This window comes from Ovis aries, chromosome 2, assembly GCF_016772045.2.
Source record: "Ovis aries strain OAR_USU_Benz2616 breed Rambouillet chromosome 2, ARS-UI_Ramb_v3.0, whole genome shotgun sequence".
NCBI lineage: Eukaryota > Metazoa > Chordata > Mammalia > Artiodactyla > Bovidae > Ovis > Ovis aries.
Genome location: NC_056055.1, coordinates 87,803,939 through 87,827,213, shown reverse-complemented (window position 1 = coordinate 87,827,213; position 23,275 = coordinate 87,803,939). Strand labels below are relative to the sequence as shown.

Below are 23,275 nucleotides of genomic sequence, written 5' to 3'. Positions count from 1 at the left end.
AAGATTTCCAAGTTCACATTGCAAGAGACTAAACTACAAAGATTCAGAGACAGGGCAGCAGATAATCCCTAAAGTTTTATAGGAAGGAATATCTGAGTGGGAACTTTCTAAAACTAGTCAGTTTATTAACAAATATTTTCATGTTATAACTACTTTTGCTTTCACATGCAACTGGGGAGGTTTGGAATAATTAGTATATAACAAGGATCTTTGCTCCCCCGTGAACCATCTCAAATAGTTATTAGTGTTTTCAGTCCTAGCAGCATTTCTTTGACCAGATTAAGATCTTGGAGACATACCCCATTTGTCGATTCAACAAGTATTTACTAAGTGTTTACTCCATGTTATTTAACTATAATAAGTGCTGAGGACATTGCAGTGAAAAAGAGACCTAGATCTTTACCTGCATGACAGTAAAATGGGGAAGGGAAGAGAGAAGAGTCAACCATTTTAAATTAAACAAATAATGGAAGATAGAGAAATGGAACATCCAAAATTCAACATTATGGACCTATAAAGCCCTAATGATCAGACCTCTTTCTAATTGCAATGGGATGCCATCAAGAGGTTTTAAAACAGGAGAGGACTTATATTTTTATTTATGCTTTTCACAATAGCAAAGCATTTGTACATTATTCAATTTTACAATCACCTAGATTTTCCTGTACGTTACTGGCCCACAGTGATTAACAGTTCAAATTGGGAGAAATTAGTCATGCCCACAATTTTAGGGCAGCTGAAACTGACTAAAGCTTCTCATTTAATACAGTAAGCTTCATTCACAAGTTCTATTTTTATGTAAACATATAGCTTCTCTGAAGAACTCCAAGATATGAAAAATTAGAAACTGAAATTTTCTCTCAATACAAATTACTTTTTTTCTTTATATTATCTCTTTGCCATTCTATTACATTTATGTTAAACATTTAGTGGTAATTTCAAAGTTGCTTTCATTGAAAGAAATTTCCCTTCAGAGTAAAAATTCTCTCAAAAATTCTGTACTAAAAAGAAAATTCTATACTTACAGCTACAACAGCTTCAGCTACTCCAGTCAACACAGCTGGCCTCAGAGAATGCAGCAAAATCTTACTCTCAAGTAAAACAAAGAGCAGGAGTGTTGCACAATTCTCAGGACCCAGATTCATTAACAAGGTGCTGAAGTTAGCTCCACTAGAAAAGGAGAGAAAAGATTATGAACTATTTCGCCAAAAGGTATTAAGATTTGCTTATTAAATTATTTTCTGAATATTAGTAAGTTGAGAATATAATATTAACCTCAAGTCCTGATTTAGGGCCTGATTAAGTTTTCATCACTAAAAACTAGCAAAGTTAACGAGATGGTGTAACAGAATGATTCAAACTCATCCTTCGGAAACAAAGGGGCATTTATCAGGAAAGATCTTCCTAAAGAACAGCTGTTTGCTGCTAAGGCACTTCAGTCGTGTCCGACTCTGTGCGACCCCATAGATGGCAGCTCAAAAGAAAGAAGGTAGGGGTTGGTGGGGAGACAACATTTGCAAAGTTCCTGAGGCAAGAAAAACCATCTGCCACGTTCAAGGAATTGAAATAAACATATTGTGACTAAAGCATAGGAAAGAAAGGGGTGAATACAGTAAGAGGTTATGCCCCAAATAAAAATATTTGCATTCTCCAACAATTTTATACTAGCATTCTCAAAAAGACACACTGCAGTGTGAATAAAAAACTGAAAAACAAGAGCAAAAAGGTGCCAATTAAGAGGTTCATAATGAAATAGTTCAGGTAAAAGACCATGCGAAGCCTGGACTAGCAATGCAGAAGAAGAGAACCTAATAGATTCAAGACAGTTTAGAAGGTAAAGTCAGTTCACCTGAAATATTTAGTAATAAACTGGATATGGGGAGGGGAGATGAGAGGAAGAGGGAAATACTCCCTACATGTGATCTTTCAACTCTCTTTAAGTGTTTCATTTTTAAAATGGTGAATGACCTCTGCCATCCAACCAGGTATCAAACTTAGAAACATTAACGCTATCCTCAGTTTGTAAAAATAGCACAGCTCTATTACGCTCTTAAAATATTTTAAAGTATTCTGACCCAAGTGAATAAATCTATTATTTTATATACCATTAATTACCTTAGTGGTAAAGGTGTAGAAACTGGTTGTGATAATATTAATGCATCGTGGACTGACAGCTTAAAAAAAGAAAAAATATGATAAATTAACAAAGCCAGTTTTGAAACCTAAATATTTATATCAAGGGTAAAATGGAAAACTGTTTAATATGCAGACTGATACAGTTTTGGAACCATGTACTAAAATATAAAACAACAGCTGTATTTACTTAGAAGTATATAGTTCTTTTATAATTACATGATCAAATCAAAAAAATTTTGATTCAGTCAATTAAAATACATCTATTTAAAAAAAGTAACTGCTTTTTAAAAGCCTTTTATGTACTAACTCTATATTTGGCAACTACTTAATATGTATTAACACTTGCTGAACTAAAATACATTCAAGATTAATACCTGACTATCCTATATAAGGTTGGTAATTATCTTAGAAAAAATGTTTAAATAGCTTGCCTCTATAGATCAGACTCAAAGTGCCAGTCTACAAACTGTTCATCGGTCTAGGAAGAAATAGTATATATAGAGAAACTGATTTAGAAACTTTTATGGCAATTTGACATTGCTCTCATATCCAATTACATTATCAGTGAACTCATGTCTTTGGACAGAGTATAGACCTGTTCAAGTCTATACTGACTGTTTATGTCACAAGCTATATGCTTATATAGGTCTGCCATCGCCTGGAAATAAAAAAGAAACTGGTCCTTTAACAAAGACAGTTTGAAGAGCACTATTACAGACAACTTTACTTATGCCCTCCAACCATACTGATTTCACATTTAATATTTACTAAGTCACTCTGATATTAAAAACTTGCCCTCAACATAATTATGGGTTTTATGTTATTAAAATCAGCTACATAAATTTAGGCCACAAATGGATCAATGATGATGTCATGAACAAGTATTATAATTATTACAATTCTGTATACCCTAAGTTCAAAAAAACAGTACTAAAGAGTATTCGCTAAACATGCAAAATATAAGAATTCAAGGACTTAATGGATGCATCTTGCTCCACCTCAAACCCAAAGGGCCATAGAGTCCACACTGCAATGACTGGAGTGAACATATGCAGCGCTCCCCTCAAACATATTCTTTTTTGATTACCTGTACCAGGATTCTTGGTCTTTGAGGTGAAGGAAAAGGGATGTTTTGCATAAAATGTGAAATGTGCCTAGAAAAAAATTTTGAAATAAAGACAATTACTTTTCTAAAATACTTCATGGATTTTAACAGATCTTAAATATAATTTATCATCCTGGATTTGACAAAGCCACTTACCTAAAACTTAATAAACAAAAGTCAATGTGCCATTAGAAGTCAGACAACATGTGACTTTAAAAAGACAGTGACTCCACATCTATTTTTCTGGCTCACAAAACATTTCCATGACAAAGAGAATTACAAATTGAAGGGAAAACATGTAGAGGTCAGTCAACACTAAAACCAAAACCTTACTTTAGTATCAATCAAAGGAAGTGAAAGTCACTCAGTCCTGTCCGACTCTTTTCGACCCCGTGGACTGTAGCCTACCAGGCTCCTCCATCCATGGGATTTTCCAGGCAAGAGTACTGGAGTGGGCTGCCATTTCCTTCTCCAGGGGATCTTCCCAACCCAAGGATCAAACCTGGGTCGCTCACATTGTAGGCAGACGCTTTTACCATCCGAGCCACCAGGGAAGTCTCAACTACCTCACCCTTAATTTCTACATCAGTTTAGAGGTGTTTTAACTTGAAATGGTCATTTGGATTGGTTGGGGTATATGTGCATCAACAGCTATTTTTCTCTTGGTTATTCGAGAATGAGCAGGAAGAACACACACAGTGCAACGTGTATCTTTCTTCCTTAGATGAATTCTCAAAAGAATTCTCACACTTTTATGTGATCGTTCTCACCACCACTCCTCAGTTTTAAATTTGAAGTCAGGGATTCTGTGAAGAAGCGAGCAAGTAAAAAGTAGGATGACTGTGATTCTCCTTCCCTTTCAACTCTATGCAAAGTTAGGTGAACAATGAAATGTACATATATACATCCAATTTTTCCATCAGACACCCTTCAAATCATTATACATACTTCTCAATGGGAAGAGGATGTGGTCCAGACACAGAAAGTTTGTAGATAAACATGAGAAATTTTCTAAAAGCTTCAAAAAAAGGCCAGTGCGAGAGTAAACAAATGCATTTGTTTGAATTGATGGATTTAGAGACCATTTTTCTCTCCACAGGTGTCAACAGGCCCAGCTGCATAAGCTGTTTTTCTGTTAGAAGTTCTCGAGAGTAAGGCTCATAAAACTGGATTGCAGCTCCATATACCTACAGAGTAAAACAATTTCATGGTAAAATTTGAGTGTTTTTTAAAACTTAATTTCTCTTTCTCGATTCCAAAAGAAATATTTGCTTAGAGTACATATGACAGATAAATGAAAAAAAAAAAAATCTCAAGCATTGCTGATGGGAATATAAAATGGTTGCAGCTATGGTAGAAAACAGTTGGCAGCTCCTCCAAAAGTTAAACAATTACCATGATTCACCTACGTATATACTCAAAACAATAGAAAGCAGGGACTCAAATATTTGTACACCAATGTTCATAGCAGCATTATTCACAATAACCAAAAGAAAAGGAAACAACCCAAATGTCCACCAACAAACGAACAGATATACAAAATGTGGTATAGTCGTCCTTCAGTATTTAAGGGTGGTTGCCTCCAGAACCCCCACAGGATACCAAGATCCATGAATGCTCAAGTTCCTTATACAAAATGTATGAGTAGTACAATCAGCCCTCCAGATCCACAGGTTTGGTATCCATAGATACAGTGGGCTGACTGTACATATTCATGAAAAGAAGGGAAGCAAAAAGCAAAGGGGAAAAGGAAAGATACACCGATTTGAATAATGTCATATACTCATATGTATTATTCATCCCTAACAAGGAATCAAATTCTGAAAAATATTGCAACATAGACAAACCTTGACAACATTATGCTAAGTGAAACAAGCTAGACACATGAAGACAAATATTATATGATTCCATTTATATATGCTACCTAGAATAGACAAACTGGTAGAGACAGATAGTAGAAAAGAGGGACATACGGTAGGATTAGAAGAAGCTTCTGTTTCAAGTGATGAAAAAGTTCTGAAAATGATAAGTGATACTTTTATAAGTCTTGTAACTGAGAATAGATAAATGACACTTTTATAAATCTTCTAACACTATATATATGTGTGTGTGTATGTATATACATGTGTATATATGTCATAGTTATGTCTTTGTGAATTACATCATATTTGCTCTTTAATTTACAGATACAAACAACACTCTCGGATACAATTATTTCAAAGGCATCTCAAGGGTTTTTAACAAGCAATATGACAAAAGTATCTCAAAGAGGCTCTGTTGTTCTCTACTAGTTCAAGGTATATTTGGTAACTCAACTGTTTGAAGATCTTTAAAAATTCATTTTTATTTACTGCTTTCAAAGTAATAAACTATAAATGATTATTAAGCTAGAAAGTTAGCTTACTTGTAAGCAATCCAGTCAATGCATTATTGGCCTTCATTCACTGAGTATTTTACTATGTTCCAGACACTGTGCTGGACACTTAACCCTAGCTACCATCTTACAGTGGTTGAAAGCATGAAGGCTGCTCATGGACAGAGATGCATTTGTGTTTGCTTCATAAAAGTCAGCCTCTGTCAGTTACACTTTTCAATAAAATTGAGTATTCTATCAAATATCCTATGAAAGGTTTCAATTTTTAAATTTCCACGAGATCTGTAGTTTTATTCACTTATTTCCTAATTTTTTTGCCATTTCTTTTTTATTTTAAACGATTATTTTTGTCATTACTACTATTTATACATGTTTTGAGTTTTTGGAACCTACAAATATCCATGTGCTTTGGAGAATATATACACTCATTTCTCCTGGGATATGCTCAGGTGTATAACTGTTGGGCCACAGAGTTATCTCTTATACTGTTGACAACATAGAAGTTCTTTAAATATTCTGAATACAAGACCCTTGTGGAAGACATATTGTATCACATGACCTTCTCCTTTTCCACCCTTTTTTTTCCATTTTCACCTTCTTAAAGGTACCTTTGAACGAACAGGTGTCCTTAACTTCGATAAGGTCCTATTATTCACCTTTTCTCTCGTGGCTAGTGCTATGTCTTTCCTTTCTGGATGGTTTTTGTCTTTGGTATTCCATGGTTTTACTAGAACATGAAAGTAAGTGGTTCTACATATATATATATATATGTACTTGTATATATGTATTTTTTTTTCCTCCTTAAGATTCAGAGTACATCTTTAACCTGAAAACTCAATTTTTCATCAACCCTGGAAAACTCTCAATCAGCCACTAGCTCTTAAAATGCTGCCTCTCCTCTTTCTTATCTCTCCTTCTGGATTGTTAAGTATCTATTGGTCTTTTTTATTCTATTCTCTACACTTTAAAACTCCTTTTATGTTTTCCTGTGCCACATTGGAGGTAACTTATTTTCCACTTCATTAATTCTTCCTTCATGCATGACTGACCTGCTGTTTAAGCCACTGATTAAATTTTTCGTTTTAAGGATCATATTTTGCATTTCTGCGGCTTCTGCTAAGTCACTTCAGTCATGTCCGACTCTGTGTAACCCCATACACAGCAGCCCACCAGGCTCCCCCGTCCCTGGGGTTCCCCAGGCAAGAACATTGGAGTGGGTTGCCATTTCCTTCTCCAATGCATGAAAGTGAAAAGTGAAAGGGAAGTCGCTCAGTCGTGTCCGACTCTTAGCGACCCCATGGACTGCAGCCCACCAGGCTCCTCCATCCATGGGATTTTCCAGGCAAGAGTACTGGAGTGGGGTGCCATCGCCTTCTCCGATTTTGCATTTCTAGACACTTCTTTTTCCAACCTGTCTACTCATTTTTCAAAATATGCTGTTCTTTCTTTGATGTGTTGAGCTTCTCTCTTAGGTCTTCAATATTTCAACTATATATTCCATTTATAATATCTTTGATATTATCACTCTATCATTTCAGTATCTTAAAGGTATAATCCAGGTCTGTATCTTCTTGATTCTTCCTATGGTACCTATGTCTTCTATCTTTTACTAGAATCTCATCTTGAGTCCTGGGTTTTGGCTGTATCTCTCCAGAGACTTTATATTTGCTCCTAAGAACAATCGAGTGGTATTAGTATCCTGATTCCAATCTTCATGTTGACTTCTCACTTTGGGCATTACAGTACAAAATTTAAATTAAAAATGTATTGTGTCTGAATAGGATCCTAACATTCAAATAAGATATCTCATATTAAACAGTCTGTGGATTAAAAACATGGGCAAAATTGGTTTAATAAAAGGAAAACATATACCTTTTCAGCAGAAGAAGCTGTGAGAACAAAAGTTGAGAAAACTGGAAGTGGGTATTTGCTTTGGGGATCCCAACATTCAATAGTAGCTCCCATCGGAAGGCAGAAGAGAGGGACACATTCTGAGAGTGGAAACGACTCATAGTCCTCTTCTGGATATCTAAAAATTAAACCTTTTGGAGAAAGAAGATAATGATTATTTATCCATTGACTCCTTATTTTTTCTCTTTATGTTTCCTGTATACTGCCAACGTCTTAGAGAATGCAGGAGACATTGAGGGAAATTTACCAACTATTTCAGTTAGCCTCCTATAAAAAAAATAATAATAAACTCAGGGAAGGGACAGTATTGCTAAGGCAGCAGAAATTATCTTAGCCCCTAAACTTATTTTGAGAGAGCAGCAGTGTAAAATGAATGCAAGATGAAAAGTAAATGAGATAGAAACTCTTGTGACTAAGTACAAAGTATGAGAGATCAAGAAAGCAGGAGGAAGGGGGCACTCTGAGAAGCCTAACAAAGCCTCCTCAGAATAAAATAGCTACATGGTATCTCTAATATCTCTAATATGCAGACACTTCTAGGTTAAACATTTGAAAATCAGTAGCTGAATTTTTAAGTCCAAATTCAGTCTCCAAAACTCTTTATTCTAATATGTATGTCTTATATCAAACGCCTGAACAGTTTCACAAAACTTGTTTCTATAAGTTAATTCTGTAAGTTTAAGTGACACACGTCAAAAAAAATTTTAAGGAAATCACATATAATCAACACACTACAGCAATATTAACAGTATTACATTTTAAAGTGATATTGAAATTTATAACTGTCAGTTGCTGCCTTTATTTTCATGTTATAAATTAAATGGTTTGACTCATTAATATGGATGTCTTTATGAGGACAATTAAGAGTTCTCATATATGGATCTGCTTGACTTCCCTGAAGTAAAACCTTATTCCAAAAATTGTGCATGACAAAAAGTAATGACACTGCTTCTTTTCACCAAGAAGTATTCCAGTATCTCTTCTATTTACAGCTGAAGCATACCTGTATTTTCACTTTTTATCCCACCATACCAGTGGGATGAAGAGGTCACACTTAAATCTTTACAGCCCTTGACACTTTACTGTGCAGTAAGAATGTGACGATAGATTTCTCAAACACTTCATGGCAGAAAAGGTTCTCAGGCCCTCCTCTCTTCCATATAGCTGATTCTTTGCAACAAGGGAAAAAGGAAGCAAGTCCACCTCTCATGGCAAGTAACATGTGGTTTCAAATCAGACACACAGAGATAAGAGAAGGAGATATATAAGAAGTAAAGATGCAGTTTGACACCTTTCTGATTGTCAAAATATAAAAAGGTCAGAGAGTAAGCATTTTCCACGTAACTATTAAATCTATTAGTGTAGACTAACAATTCGAATGTTTATTCCACAAACACTTGTTTGGAATAAAATTTTCTGTTCAATTAACAGCGTATTTTTGTTGGTAAGGGGTAATATTAATATATCCTGTAGTATGAATTTAAGAAAACTTATGTCTTTACATGCTAAAGTTATAATTAACTCAATTTATGAATAGATCAATTCCACAAACTGTATAAGGGAGCAAACACTGTCTCTTCTAACCAAATGTTAGTGTGTAACAATTCCTATAGTAATAGAAACCTTTTTTTTTTTTTTCAAATTTACTTACCAGCTTTATATGCTATAGCATTAGAAGCAGGCACAGACTTCTTATAACACAGAAACACACTGGAACCCCACTGTAAAATATAAATTAGGTTTTAAAAAGATAAAAGAGTGAAAATCAATTTATTTGTCGAATGTCTTCTAAAGATTTTAATTATTTCTTCAGGGAAGTCTATTTAAAACATGTTTATCAAACGGACTGTATAGTATACAATGTAACAAAGCATGAAACTGAAAACACTAAAAGAAAAGGCGTAATAAAAAAAACATTGCCACAAAAATTAAACTGATGTGAGGTTTGTTTCAAAAAGTTTAGAACTCTGTAATCATACAGAGGCTGCCTCTATTTGAAAGAAATAGCACAAAATGGAGTGGATGCTGAGCCCAAACTAGGGAAGACTGGGGCCACTAGATGCTATGAAGTCATTATCTTCAGTGTCAAACTGTTCTTGACTAACAGCCTTGGGTGCATCGGTCAGCTCTGACTATATCATTTAGGCTTTCAGTTTGATTTAAAATATTTTTCAAAATAAACATAACTCAACATAAACACAACTCAAAATAAACATAACTTTAGGGTCATAAAAAACTATAAATCTAATGCATATGTTATATTTTTCTTTTTCACTACAACCGTTTTAAAATAAGCATGAAAACTACAATATCTAAGATAATTAAATAAATATAAGCAGTATCTCAACCCAGTCTCCCTGAAGTTGTCCTTGAAGACAACACTGAAACCCAAAAGCTAGTAAAATCTGTACCTTAGTGCGATGTATTAGCACATATCAAGGAAAAAAAAATCCCTTACTTTAAATATCTATTTTCTGGATGAACTTATTCTAAAACATCAGATAGCTAAGGATTTTTTAAGTTATAATGAACCATAAAAATTAGAAGGCTAAAATTTCTTTTTTTAAAATCATGAAAATATAAACTGAGAGTAAATATTAAGCCAAATGATAAAGAGGAATCCAAAAAATTTTTCTTAATTTTCATATGAAATTTCAGAAATCAAACTTTATTCTTACCATTCCACAATTTAAGTTTTTATCAACTTTGCAGAAAGTATGGGGAGGGGTTTCTCCCTTACTGGTTACAATAACACAGATGTCAGTTACAGCCAAAGAATTCTGGGGCCGAATTAAAGGAGCCCTTCGATAAGTGATAAAGATTCTTTGTGAAGTAGTTGAACTATTGTTGACATTGGCACAGCGACCATAGGGTGTGGCTTGGATCACTTCACATCCTGGAATAAGCCTTTCTTTCCCATCATATAAAACTCTGTATGGAAGGGAAGAAAAAAAATTGACATGTAAACTTATGTCAGGTTAACAGTACTTTTTTCTCCTTGATAACAAAATAGATATATATCTTTTGGTCTCCCCTGTTGTTTCCCAAAACTTAATTACAAACCAAAACTAAAAGTATTACTTTGGGAATTATAAATCTCTTAACTACTATTTTTTAACAGAACACAATTTAAGAAGTGTAAATAGATCAAACAATTTTTGTTTTTATTGCTTATTATAAGAAACATGAAACAAAAGAGAGGCACTACTCCAACCATCCTCAGGTCAATTCTTAGAAGTTTTATCTAATATTCAGATGTTTCCACAAAACTTACTTTTCATAATTCTCCTCAAAATTTTCCCTTTAAAAATTCCTCGACTGAAACTATAAAACACTGTTTAAAGACATTACAGATGAGCTAATAAATAAAAGGGCTTTCCCTGATGGCTCAGCAGGACAGAGCCTGTAATGCAGGAAATGCAGGTTCAATCCCTGGGCTGGGATGAGCCCCTGGAGTAAGAAATGGCAACCCACTCTAGTGTACCTGGGAAATAGCAGGGACAGAGAAGCCTAGCAGGCTACAGTTCATGGGTTCACAAAGAATCGGACATGACTCAGCAATAATCAAAAACAACAATAAATAAAACGCCATCTCATGGTCATGGATTAAGATGACTTAGTATTGGTTAGATATCAACTTTCTGGAAACAGATCTATAGGGTCAACACAATTATGATCTAAATCCTAGCTGCTGCTGCCTGCTTTTGTTAAATGAGTTCAGGGCTTCACAAACCCTCATCACATAACCTAACTAGCTCCTTAAAAATATACTTTCACTACAGCTTTTTGTTCTTTTATGTTTAGTAAACTTAACCTGATAAATACAGACGAAATCACATTTCAGGCTCTAATGCCTTCATTTCAATATTGTTTTGAAAGGAAAAAATCTAATGACTCAGTACAATGCAGAGAAATTCAGTAAGAATGGAGAGAGGTACATATCTTATTACACTTGACTTTGAAGTAACAAATAATAACAGAACCATCAAGGATTTTAAAATTTCTATTCCTGTGCACCTTAAATAAATTTTATTCCCTTCACTACAGCAAAAGAAAGTCACCATACCCAATGTCAGTAAGGGGTGGTTTCTCTCTCCCTCTCTTGTAACAGAGAAACAGTTCTGGGCTTTTCAGACTTCCATAGTTCAAGTTTGCCTGGAGACCTGATGGAGTGGCTTCAACACAGGTGTAACCTTCAGGTACTGTTTCCCCAACTGATTTGTTAATAACTGCAATGTCTGTAATTGGAGCTTTAGGTCCAGTTGACTTAGTATCTAAACGATTTATTTCTTGATCCAGAAGAGTAGATGTATCAGTGAGACCTGCCACAACAAAGTAGTCCACCACTCTTGGCCCTTTGTTTTCTATCATGGCTGCTACTAGGTTTCCTGGAAGAGAGCAAGAGAAAGAGAAAAAAAAATACATCGATTAAATGAAATGTCTTACCCTAACTCACTAAATTAAAATACTCCTGAGTTAACAATAATTGACCAGCCGCTTCCCAGTGGGATTTACAGTCAAACTGTTGTCATTCTGTAGAAGCTTGTTGTTATATAGCATTTAATCAGTTTTCACCTCCTACAAAGTAGAAGTTTACAGCACAAATTCATTTGTAAGACAACTATGATTCTATCATATGCCTAAGGTCCTGTAAAGGATAATCAAACTATCGGAGGTGGGCAGTGGCGTTTTCCTTTCAGCAAAATGCATACACACATGTATGAACTAATGCACGCACACACAAATGAACAAAATGCACACAAACACACGAACAAACTGCACACTATTTTAAAAAACCATTCTAAGTTACAGAATTCTTAGAGCTAAACTTTACATTTACACAAATGAACTGAGTTCATCATGAATTATTCAAGGTCTAACAAAAAAAAATAAAGATACTAGTAATAAATATAATTGGGCTTCCCTGGTGGCTCAGTGGTAAAGAACCGCCTGCAATGCAAGAGACACGGGTTCAATCCCTGCGTGGGGAAGAGTCCCTGGAAAAGGAAATGGCAACCTACTCCAGAGTTTTTGCCTGGGAAATCTCATGGACAGAGGAGCCATGAAGTCATAAAGAGTTGGACAGGACTTAGCAACTAAACAACAAAAAGCAATAAAAATAATTAAGCCAGTCTCTTAACCCAATCAGGAATATGCCCCTATGGGTAAAAAACTTTGAGTAAACACTGGGTAAACTAAGTGTTTAAGGGTCAAAAGTGAGTATGTTTAAGTTCAGTTCAGTTCAGTTCAGTTGCTCAGTCGTGTCTGACTCTTTGAGACCCTATGAAGCGCAGCATGCCAGGCCTCCCTGTCTATCACCAACTCCTAGAGTTCACTCAAACTCATGTCCATGTCGGTGATGCCATCCAGCCATCTCATCCTCTGTCGTCCCCTTCTTCTCCTGCCCCTCATCCCTCCCAGCATCAGTCTTTTCCAATGAGTCAACTCTTCACATGAGGTGGCCAAAGTACTAGAGTTTCAGCTTCAGCATCAGTCCTTTCAATGAACACCCAGGACTGACCACCTTTAGTATGGACGGGTTGGATCTCCTTGCAGTCCAAGGGACTCTCAAGAGTCTTCTCCAACACCACAGTTCAAAAGCACCAATTCTTCGGCGCTCAGCCTTCTTCACAGTCCAACTCTCACATCCATACATGACCACAGGAAAAACCATAGCCTTGACTAGGCGGACCTTTGTTGGAAAAGTAATGTCTCTGCTTTTGAATATACTATTTAGGTTGGTCATAACTTTCCTTCCAAGGAGTAAGCATCTTTTAATTTCATGGCTGCAGTCACCATCTGCAGTGATTTTGGAGCCCAGAAAAGTAAAGTCTGACACTGTTTCCACTGTTTCCCCATCTATTTCCCATGAAGTGATGGGACCAGATGGCACGATCTTCGTTTTCTGAATGTTGAGCTTTAAGCCAACTTTTTTGCTCTCCTCTTTCACTTTCATCAAGAGACATTTTAGTTCCTCTTCACTTTCCGCCATAAGGGTGGTGTCAAACTACATATCTGAGGTTATTAGGGGTCATTAACTATTTAATATATAAATACCAGATACAGCATTAAAAAAATAACCAAAGAAGACAAAATTATATAAAATACATATTAAAAGACACAGGTAATACATGGTAGAAATCTAGAGAATATGAATGCTGAGTCAAGATTTCTATTATTTTTAAACTCAGCAACACTAAAAATAAAGTTTCTGAGATCTTAAGTATTTCTATGGATTTTATGTGCTTCTTCAAAACACTTTATTAAGGTATAATTTACATACAATAAAATGTACATATTTAAAGTGTACAATTGTTAAGTTTTCACAAATGCATACACCCATGAAACAATATCACAATCAAGATAGAGAATACATTCATCAACGTCCAAAATACTCTTGTACCCCTTCATCATCCCTCCCTTCCCAGGCAATGAGTGACCTGCTTTGTGTTATTATAGATTAGTTTCTAGAATTGATATACATCAAACTACACAGTGTATTCTTTTTTGGTCTGGCTTCTTTCACGCATTTATGTAATTATTCTGAGATTCGTCCACGTTAGTGTTTAAATCAACAGTTCATTCCTTTTTATTGCTGAGCAGTATTCCTCTGGCAGGCTGCAGTCTGTGGGGTGGAAAAGAGTCGGATACGACTTAGCAACTAAAACAATTAACAATTCCATGTCTGAATATACCACAAGACGCTTATCCATTCACCTACATTAATAAACATATGGGTTATTTTCAGCTTGGAGCTATTATTTATATAAAGAAAGCTAACATGAAAATCCATGTACAAGCCTAACAGACATATGCTTTCATTTATCTTAGTCAAATTTTAAGATGGAATGAATGGATCACCTGGTAGGTATATGCAATTCTTAAAAAGTGCCAAATAGCTTTCTAGAATGACTATATCATTTTACATTCCTATCATCAGTATTTGAGAGTTCCAGTAGTTCCATATCCTTTCCAACACTCTAGAAGGTCAGTCTTTTTAATTTAGACTACATTCTATTATGCCTGTAGTGATACTTAGCTATAGATGTAATTTGCATCTTTCTAATAACTGGTGATGCTGACCACCTTTTCATGTGCTTATTCTCCATCTATATATTACCCTTTTCATGTATTATTGGATTCTACTTGCTAAAATTTTGTTTGAAATTTTACATTTGTTAATGAGGGATACCAGTCTATAGTTCTTCGCCCCCGCCCCCTGCCTTATACTGTCTTTAACTGATTTTGATATCAAGGTAATATGACAGTACTGATGTTGAAGCTAAAACTCCAATAATTTGGCCACCTGATGCAAAGAGCTGACTCATTTGAAAAGACCCTGCTGCTGGGAAATCTTGAGGGCAAGAGGAGAAGGGGACAACAGAGGATGAGATGGTTGGATGGCATCACCGACTCGATGGACATGAGTTTGGGTAAACTCCGAGAGTTGGTGATGGACAGGGAGGCCTGGTGAGCTGAAGTCCACGGGGTCACAAAGAATTGGACATGACTGAGCGACTGAACTGAACTGAATGTGATAGTCCCACAGAATGACTTGAGAAAACTTTCTCTTTCAGTTTTCAAGAATTTGTATAGAATTGTTAATTTTTTCCATCATCCAGGTCTAGAGTTTACTTTGAGACTGTACAGTAAACTATAAATTCATTTCTTTGAACATGTAGGGCAATTCAGGTTACCTATTTCTTCTTGAGTAAACTTTCATAGTTTGTAGTTTCACAGTTTGTATCAAATCTTCATCCATTCAGGCTGCTATACCAGAATATCATAGGTTGGGTGACTTATAAACAACAAAAACTTATTTCTCAAAGGTGGGTAATTTAAGATCACTGGTAGATTCAGTGTCTAGTAATGGCTGGCTTCCTAGGTCACTGAAGGCTGTCTTTTCACTGTAACCTCTCAGGGTGGAAAGGAGCAAAGGGTCTTCTTGGAGTCACTTTGAGAAAGACACTAAAACCCCTGATGAGGGTTGCATCCACATGACCAAAACACCTCCCAAAGCCCTACTTCCATATACATCACACTGGGGGTTACATTTTAACATAAGAACCGGGGGGACTTCCCAGTGGTCCAGTGGTTAAGAATTTTCCTTCCAATGCAGGGGATGCAGGTTCAATTCCTGGTCTGGGGACTAAGATCCCACAAGCCGCAGGACAGCAGAGCAACGAAACCGTCAGGCCGCAAGCAAGACCCAATGCAGCCAAAACTTAAAATAAATAAATGAATAAATGAAGAACTGGGAGAGGGCATATGGCTGGGAATTTGTCCATTTCATCTAAGTTGTGTAATTTACTTGCATAAAGTTTTTCATAATATCCCCTTATTCTCTTAGTATCTGTAGAATATGTAGTGATGCCACATTTCTCATTTATGATATCAATCACGTCTGTCCCTTCTTTTTACCTGGTCAGTCTAGCTAGAAAACTGTCTATTTTATTGATCTTCTCTAAGAACCAGCTTTCAGTGTCACTGGTTTTTCTCTTTCTTGCTTGTCTATTTCATTGATTTCTATTTTGAACTTTATAACTTTCTTTCCTCTGTTTACATAGACTTTAATTTGCTCTATGTCTAGTTTCTTAAGGTCAGAGCTGAGGTCACTGAGATCTTTCTTTTCTAATGTATGAACTCAGAGCGAAAATGTTCCTCTCCAATATCGTCTTTGTGGCATCTCACGAACTCAGTTATGTCTTCTTCTTATACAGTTCAACGTATTTTAAAATTTCTCTTTCTTATTTTCTTTGACCAATGGGCTACATACAGTATGCTTTTCAGTTTCCAAATTTTGTACCTGGAAATTTTCCAAGAATATTTCGGTTACCGATTTCTAAAAAATATACTATGCTTTGAGCATATACTACATACAACTTGCCGTCTTTTATTTCTATTGAGATTAGTTTTACAGCTAAGAATATAGTCTCTTTGATAAATACAATGTACATTTTAGTGGAATGTATGTTCTATTTTTGCTGGAGAAAGGCCAAGAAGATTATTAGTGTTGTTCAAATCTATATATCTTTGCTAATTTTCTGCCTACTTGTTTAATTATTAACACGGTGTTACTGAAATCTCTGACTATAATTATACATCTATTGATGTCTCTCCTTTTAGTTCTTTCAGTTTTTGCTTCATGTAATTTAAAGCTCTGCAGACATAACTATCTAGAATTACTATGTCCTTTTGATGAACAGACCCCTTTATCATTATGAAATGATATGCTTTATCTCTGGTAAAAATCAGTCTGTATTAACAAAAACTTTTGAAAAGTATTAAAATATTTACTAAAACTTATACAGTTAAACAATTAGACTTCATTTTCCAACTATAGGCAAGATACCCTTTCAGAATCAATTTCATTTCACCATACTATTTAGAATGGCATACATTTTAATAAATAAATATTCTTAATATCAACAGAATATTCAGTTCAGTTCAGTCGCTCAGTCGTGTCGAACTCTTTGTGACCCCATGAATACCACAGCAAGCCAGGCCTCCCTGTCCATCACCAACTCCTGGAGTTCACTCAAACTCACGTCCATCGAGTCAGTGATGCCATCCAGCCATCTCATCCTCTGTCGTCCCCTTCTCCTCCTGCCCCCAATCCCTCCCAGCATCAGAGTCTTTTCCAGTGAGTCAACTCTTCTCATGAGGTGGCCAAAGTATTGGAGTTTCAGCTTTAGCATCAGTCCTTCCAAAGAACACCCAGGACTGATCTCCTTTAGGATGGACTGGTTAGATTTACAAGGCTAAATGTGTTTACAAAATTCCTGTCACTGAAATAAAAAGATTTTTTAAAGGTTCAAAAATATCTGTTCCCTGGTATTCCAAACCATAGAGAATGAAAAACAAACATTGTTTAAACCACAATGAAACTAAAGTATTACCAAAGTTATCTGCTATAATTAAGGCCTTAGTGATTCCATATAAAAAGTATTATCAACATCAGTTATGCTGGCTGAATCGTGGAATTACAAAATAAAAAAAGTAACTCATTTCAGATAAAGTCTGCTTCTTTTTAAGAATACAAAGCAATATAATTCCCCATAGTTGCACCTGCAACTGACAGTTTTGTAAGGAAGAAGGGATATAAAGAAAGGCTGAAAACAGAAATGCTTTAAAGGAGTCACAGAAGATATAAGCTGTCAGAACTAAAGAGAGAACACAGGCAGCCACTACTGGTCAAAGTCATCCAACTACTGCCAAACGGACTTGGTAAAATCCTTCTTGTCTTTTTTCAAGAGAAAACAGAAATAATTCAGATTCTGCCCCCCATCACCACACACCTCCATAAACCATGTGTCATCTACCTCCCATGCCAAGTGTGACTGCCTGGGCTGTAGAGAGCCCAGATAGTTCCTTTCCAACTTTACCCTGACTGCACAGAGTTGAGCACTGGGATAATACAAATTTTTATTTAAATCACCAAGCTTTAACATCAGCCACTAATTAAAACTCCTTAAACACTATACAAATAAAATGCATAAGCAGGCTATATTCACTCTAAGATTAAATATCTATAAAAGAACAATTTCTACATTTCATTTAAAAATACTGACCTGGTTAGATACCCAACTTCATCATGAAATTTATGTGAGCCAATGAACCTAACTGTATATCAAACTGATAATGTAATCACATAGAAGAGAATGAAAAAGGAAAACTAATCCAAGTAAATTTTGGACGATTTAACATGAAGAACTGAAAATAAATCTTAACCTTTACTTAGAAGGCTTGTTTTTTTTTATACTGGTATGTTTGTAGCAATTCTCAAGTTATTCAATATGTACTCTACGATTGCATAATTGTTGGAAGCCAGAGTTTTTGCTATGAGAAAAGGGAGCTATAACTAAGGGATGGGATAAGACAAGTAAGAATCTCTATTGAGAATGGAATTAAGAGGTATCAGTACAAACTCACAATTTTAAAATATATATACAGTGAAGGCATGTGCCCTTTGAACTGGATCACAGAAATCTTTTATTAATGCAAAAATTAGTCAAATTAAAATAAAATTTGGATTTCAGTTAACAACAATGTAACAGTATTGATGTCTTAGTTTTGAAAAATGTACAGTGGTAATATATGTCAGCCATAGAAAAATACAGGAATTCTCTGTGCTGTTTTTTCAACCTTTCCGTAAACCTAAAATAATTCAAAAATAAAAATGTTTCAATACATGTGTGTGAACATGTATTGAATGGTCACAGTCCAAATGTCCATCAACTGATAAAGAGATAAATAAAATGCAGTATATTCATACAATGAACTACTGTTCAGCAATAAAAGGAAATTAAGCACTAATACACGCCACGACATGGATGAACCCTGAAAACATGCCAAGTGGAAGACGTCAGTCACAGAAGACCGACAGCCAGACTCCACTGATACGATGCAGCACAGGCAGGTCCACAGAAGTGGTGGTGGCTGCTAGGCCCGAGGGTGAGGGGGATAGGGAATGACTGACAGTGGGTAGGGGGCTTCTTTGAGGGAATAAAAATGTTCTAAAATTGTTTGTGGTGACAGTTGAGCAATCTGTGACTACACTAAAATTCAGTAAATTATATATTTTAAACAGATGAACTGTGTGGTGTATAAATTACAGCTCAATAAAACTTAAAATATGTATGTGTGAGTCAGTGTATCTCCTCCTCCTCTCTGCTATTTAAAAAAAAAAAAAAATGCAGAAGCTGTGTCATTCCACCAGCAACAAACAAGCCCAGCACCTAAATCTTTGTTTCTTTGAGACATTTCCAGTCAAGAGATACTAGAGCTTCTTGGAGAAATGGCCAATTCCAAGGTAGGAATTGTTATTAAAACACACACACACACACACACACACACAATTAAAAAAAATTATATTAAAGAAAAAAACCTAACACAGGATACACCTAGAACATTTTATACAGTGGAGAGAAAAAAGCCCTGGTCAAAGACTAATGGGGGTTCTATCAAAAGGGGACTGAAACTGCTTGAAGAATCTTCCATTGGCCAATCTGGGAACAAATTTAGCATCAAAATGAGTGACAGTAATGGACTAATAAAACACTGACTTTTTTTTAGGCCCCGAGTCCACACTGCTGATATTATAAAATAAACGAATAAAAGTGAAAGAAGCAAAGGAAGACTCTTCAAAACAGAATACAATGTAATAAACACATAAGAAATGATTAAAAACCATTTTACAAGCATCACAGTATTCAGACTCAAGTAAGAATCACCAAATGGATGCTAAAACGACTGGATAAAAAAGTGGTCAAGATGGCAGAATAGAAAGACCTTGAGCTTACCTCCTCTCAAGTGAAGCTAAAGTGAAAGCTGCAGCGTCAGGTCTGACTCTTTAGGACCCCATGGATGTACAGTCCATGGAATTCTCCAGGCCAGAATACTGGAGTGGGTAGCTGTTCCCTTCTCCAAGGGATCTTGCCAACCCAGGGATCAAACCCTGGTTTCCCGCATAGCAGGGGTATTCTCTACCAGCTGAACCACCAAGGGAGCCCACCTCCTCCCAAGGGCACACCCAAATTACAACTATTTACAGAGTAACATTGGTAAGACCTGAAAACTAGCAGAAAAGATGTTCTACAACTGAAAGTACAAAGTAACAACGAAACAAATAAGAGGGGTAGAGACAGGATATCGTAGAGAACCACACCTCCAGGTGGGAACCACAAACAGGATAATTACAAATGCACAAATAACTCCCCAGGGTGCCCCACATCAGGCTCCCTAGCCCAGAGACTGCAACCAGGAAGATGAGCTCCTACAGTGTTTGGTTGTGAGGGCCAGTGGGGCTTACTTTCAGGAAAGTCAAACGACTCTAGGAAATAAAGACTCAACTCTTAAAAGGGTACACTCAAAATCTCATACTGAGAACCAGAGCATAAGCAGTTATTTGAAAGAAACCTGGGTTAGACCCACCTGCCTGCTAATCTTGGAGAATCTCTGGAAGAGCAGGAGGCAACTGGAGCTTACCCTGTGGACACAGATCCTGGCAGCAACCATTTGGGGAGCTCATACACCATGAACACACTGGGGCTGGCAAATGTCATTTTGGAATCTTCTAACTTATTAGCACTGGGACCTGTCCCAGCTCACCAGTCTGTCAGTGCCAGTACTGGGACACCTCAAGCCATGCGGCTACCCAGGCCCCACCAACCTGTGGCCCAGCCGGCTTAGACACCCACCCCATCTGCCTCAGGACCCAGCTACTTTCACCAAGGGCTCAAGACCCAGTATTTTTACAAGAAATGTTAAAGAGACTTCTCTAATGTGGAAAATAAAAGGTTACAACTAGAAAAATAAATGTTACAAAAGGAAAAATCTCATTGATAAAGGCAAATATAAAGGTAATAAATCAACTACTTACAAAGCTAGTAGGAAGGTTAAAAGACCAATGTAGTAAAATTGTCTACATCTGCAGTAAGTTGTTAAGGGATACAGAAAACAAAAAAAAATTTATGATGTCAAAAAGAAGAAATTAAAATATAGCAATCAAAAATCTGTGATAATGTAGGAAAAGCAGTTCTAAGAAGGAAGCTTACAGAGACACAAACCTACCTCAGAAAACAAGAAAAATCTCAAGTAAATAACCTAAACTTATAGCTAAAGGAATCAGGGGGGAAAAAAAAGAAAAATAAATAAATAAAAGAATGAGAAAAAGAAGAGCAATCAAACCCAAAGTTAGTAGAAGAAAAGAAATTATAAAGATCAGAGAAGAAATGAAATAGAGGCTATAAAAAAAAAAAATAGAAAAGATCAGTGAAACTAAGAACTGATACTTTGAAAAGATAACCAGAACTGATGATAAACATTTAGCCAGACACATCATGAAAAAAAAGGGCCCAAATAAATAACATTGAAAATGAAAGGAAGACATTACAACCCACACCACAGAAATACAAATTATCATGAGAGATTACTATGAATAATTATATGACAATAAAATGGACAACCTAGAAGAAATGGACAAATTCACCTTCTCAAACTATTCCAAAGAACTGCAGAAGAATAAGCACTTCCAAACTCGTTCTACGAGGCCAGAATCACCCCACACCAAAACCAGGAAGTATTACACACACACACACAAATACAGGGCAGCCAATATCACTGATAAACACAGATGTAAAAATCCTCAACAAAATATCAGCAAACCAAATTCAACAATACATTAAATGGATCATACCTCATAATCAAGTGGGATTTATTCCTGGGATGCAAGGATGGTTCAAGATACACAAACCACTCAGCATAATACACCAACCACTCAGCATAATACACCACATCAACAAATCATACTCAATAGTGAAAAGCTGAGAGCGTTTCCTCTAAGATCAGGAAAAAGACAAGGATGTCCACCTCTTACCATTTTTATTAAACACAGTATTGAAAGTTCCAGTCAGAGCAAATCAGAGAAACAGAAGGGAAATCCAATTTTGAAAGGAAGAAATAAAACTCAGTTTGCAGAAGACATGCTACTATACATAGAAAATCCTAAAGAGGGATTCCCTGGTGGTCCAGTGGTTAGAACTCCACCCTTTCAAGGCTGAGGACATGGGTTCAATAGTTTCCCTGGTTGGGGAACTAAGATCCCACAAGCCACACAGTGTGGCTAAAAAAGAAAAAAACAAAGGGATGGGGCAGGGGCACTTCCCTGGTTGCTCAGTGGTAAAGAATTCACCCGCCAGTGCAGGAGTCCTGTGTTCAATCCCTGGTCCAGAGAGATCCCACATGCCTTGGGACAACTAAACGCATTTGCCACAACGATTAAGCCTGTGGTCAAGAATCCAGGAATGACAACTACTGAGCCCACATGCAGCGACTACCGAGGCCCAAGCACCCTAGAATCCTTGCTCTGCAGCAAGAGAAGCCACTGCAATGAGAAGCCCACACACTGCAATGAAGAGTAGCCCACAACTACTCTCCACAACTAGAGAAAAGCCTGCAAAGCAACAAAGACCCAGCACAGCCAAACAAAAAAGCAACGAGGACTCGGAATTTGGCAAGACTGCAGAATACAGAATGAATATATAGAAACTGTTGCATTTCTATACATTAATAACTATCGATCAGAAAGAGAAATTAAGAACATATTTACAGTTGCATCAAAAACAAATATCTAGGAATAAATCCAACTAAGGAAATGTAAGATCTGTATTTGGAAAACTGATGAAAGAAACTGAAGACAAAACAAACAGATGGCAAGATATTCCATGCTCATGGACTAGATGAACTAATGCTGTACTATCCAAGGCAATCTAGAGATTCATGCTAGTCTCTATCAAAATATCAATGGCAAACTTCACAGAACTAGAACAAATAATTCTAAAATTTGTATGGAAACACAAAAAAATCCAAATAGCCAAAACAATCTTGAGAAAGGAGGACAAAGCTGAAGGTACCACATGAGCTGATTTCAAACTACACTGCAAAGCTACAGTGATGGAACAGCATGGCACTGGCACAAGCACAGATATACAGATCAATGAAATAGACGGAAGTAGGCCAAAACTAATCTATTTTCATGGGCAATTAATCTACGACAAAGCGGTCAAGAATATACAGTGGAGAAAACACAGCCTCTTCAATAAATGGCACTGGGAAACTACAAAGTTACATGCAAAAGAAACAAACTGAACTACTTTCTCACAGCATGCACAAAAATAAGTTCAAAATGCATTAAAGACTTAAATAAAACTATCATAATAATCCAGCAATTCTACTCCCAGGTATTTATT

The 23,275-nt window shown here is 36.2% G+C and overlaps 1 protein-coding gene across 3 annotated transcripts in view; it reads right to left on the bottom strand.

The window, feature by feature from the left end:
* The window catches only part of DENND4C (DENN domain containing 4C), a 112,011-nt gene that overhangs the window by 68,565 nt on the left and 20,171 nt on the right, over window positions 1-23,275 (bottom strand). For all 3 annotated transcript variants that reach the window (XR_009599253.1, XM_004004393.6, XM_027964567.3), the window contains exons 2-9: window positions 11,593-11,914; window positions 10,205-10,457; window positions 9,178-9,247; window positions 7,488-7,657; window positions 4,190-4,428; window positions 3,224-3,290; window positions 2,116-2,174; window positions 1,026-1,170 (exon numbers count right to left, since the gene is read on the bottom strand). Coding sequence is in view for 2 of the 3 variants with exons in the window: in XM_004004393.6 (XP_004004442.3) it covers window positions 1,026-1,170; window positions 2,116-2,174; window positions 3,224-3,290; window positions 4,190-4,428; window positions 7,488-7,657; window positions 9,178-9,247; window positions 10,205-10,457; window positions 11,593-11,897 (1,308 nt within the window). In the remaining variant the exon portion in view is untranslated. The remainder of the gene's footprint in view (window positions 1-1,025; window positions 1,171-2,115; window positions 2,175-3,223; window positions 3,291-4,189; window positions 4,429-7,487; window positions 7,658-9,177; window positions 9,248-10,204; window positions 10,458-11,592; window positions 11,915-23,275) is intronic.